At 37.1% G+C, this 2,227-nt stretch overlaps 1 protein-coding gene across 1 annotated transcript in view; it reads left to right on the plus strand.

The window, feature by feature from the left end:
* Window positions 1-2,227, plus strand: part of DNAH11 (dynein axonemal heavy chain 11) — a 213,524-nt gene that overhangs the window by 168,630 nt on the left and 42,667 nt on the right. The window contains 1 exon segment of the mRNA XM_007472188.1: window positions 1,140-1,280. Within this exon segment, the coding sequence (XP_007472250.1) occupies window positions 1,140-1,280 (141 nt within the window).

Raw genomic sequence — 2,227 nt, forward strand, 5'->3', positions numbered from 1 at the left:
CTGAATGTCCAACATGTGTCCCAGTGTGCCTTATGCGTGCACTTTGGACGTTCACAAATGGCCACTAGCCCTTAAAATGCTGGTGTTTCAAAATGAGAGGAACCCTCATTTGCTTTCTGGAGTATCCTCATTACTAAGTAATCTATTAATTACCCAGCCAAGGCTGTGTCACCACACATCCAATATATTTGTCTTAGTTTAAGCGACGAAATGGAATCCCAGGTTCCTCTATCCTTTTAAGTAAGTGAATTCTGTGTGGCTGCTAAAATGGTAAAGATTAGAGCAATTAAGTAAATTATGTCTTAGCTTTGAAGTTAACTTCTAACTGTCTCTTAAAATGTCTCTTCCTATCTTCCTAATTTATTGCCACATTGGGACTTCCCTCTCTGCTCTACATTTTCTTTATTTCCTTTTACATACAAGTATGATGAATCAAGTCTATAAAAAAAGGTTGGACAAATACTGTATCTTATAAAGCCGTAGGACCAGCAGTAATCCTAGACAGAAGAGATTTGTGTCTTGAATAAAAATGAATGTGTTACTTGATGATGGTGTGCGTGTTTAATTATCACTCTGAATGTACCCAGAGGCTAATACAAAGATGAACTAAATGGAACTATATGAGCATATGGATGATCTGTTGCAAAGTCAGAAGTAGACAGTCACGAGAGTCTTTCTATAAAGGCTTTTTAGTAAGCACGGCTGTTGGATATTTTACTGACCTTGGCTGCTTTTGTATACCTTGTTGACTAATAAAGTTATTGGCATTGAATTGACCCAGCAGACTTTCCAGAGCTATCCCTGGGAGGTGATATAGCTGCGTTATTAACCCCTGAAAGAGAGAGGGGAGGCACGAAGGTGACATTACTCAGAATAAATTCTGTAGAACCAAAAACAGTCAGGTTTGTTTACTCTGTAATCATGAACACAGCTAGAGTTATGTCCATTCTCACTTAAAACTCAGCTTATAAAAAGTTTATTTTAAAATACGAATTTTATGATTTTAGAAAAGCCCAAGCACAGAGATGCCATACGTGTTATCCATTTTAATACTACTAATTTCTCATTTCAGATATGTCCCTTCCATCACATAGACAATATGACGAGTGAGTTACTTATGTTGTCTGATCCCACCATAGGTGATTGAAGCTAAAGAAAATGAAGGAAAAATCAACGAGGCCCGACAGTGTTACAGACCAGTGGCAGCAAGAGCGTCTCTGCTTTATTTTGTTATTAATGACCTCAGAAAAATCAATCCCATCTATCAGTTCTCTTTGAAGGTAATGATGACTAGACTAAGAAAAGATTTAAACTTGAGGAGTTCAACTTGTTTCTGGAAGTTTAGAATTTATTTTTAAGCAATCAGTGCATCCAGTAAGGAGTCTCCAGGACCTAGCTAGCAAAAAAAAAAACAAGACAAAGAAAAAATCCTCACTTTTCTCAGTAACTTTCATTTATAATTTTCAATAAGGCTTTGAGATAATTAAACTATGCAACATCACAGTACATAGTTTTTGTTCTTAAGCAGAGTCTTAAGGAGTTTAATATATATAAGGGAATTCTCCTGGAGGCTCCTCTGCTTTCCTTATGAAAGTGTACATGTTTCATAAAAAGATTTCACATTTTATTTTGGTATAGAGGGATAAAAACTGAGAATAACTATTGATTGAGCCGCTGTTACATGCAAGGCACTTTCCTACTTTGGTGCATTCTTATGCCTGAAACATCTCATTAAAGTATATTATTATATCCCTATTTAAAAAACTAACATGTTCAGATTTTAAATAAATTGCCAAAGAATTCACATTTCATAATTGTAAGAGTCAGGACTTGAACCCAAGGCTGATTCCAAAGCCCGTGCTCTTTACTTGTACCATTCTGCCTCTGGGCAGTATTCATTCATTCTATCATTCAGTTTTTAAACAAATAGCTATTGAGATCAATGATAGTGCCAGATGCTGTGCTGGTTACTGAGTGTACGGTTTGGAAAACACAGATATGAGTGGAGATGTGGAGATGTGTGTGTGTATAAAAGTGACAAATACAATGCGAGAGAACAGTAGGGTTGGAGGGGCTGTTTTACTGGGGGCTCAGGGAAGGCCTCAGGGGAAGTGAGATTATAGCTGATTCCTAAAGGTTACATGGGATTTGGCCGTGTAAAGAGTGTTCGGAGAAAAAAAGGATGTGTGAGATGGGAAAGAGGTTTCGAGACTCCAGGTGCATGAAT

Source organism: Lipotes vexillifer, unplaced genomic scaffold, assembly GCF_000442215.2.
Source record: "Lipotes vexillifer unplaced genomic scaffold, Lipotes_vexillifer_v1.1 scaffold474, whole genome shotgun sequence".
Lineage (NCBI taxonomy): Eukaryota > Metazoa > Chordata > Mammalia > Artiodactyla > Lipotidae > Lipotes > Lipotes vexillifer.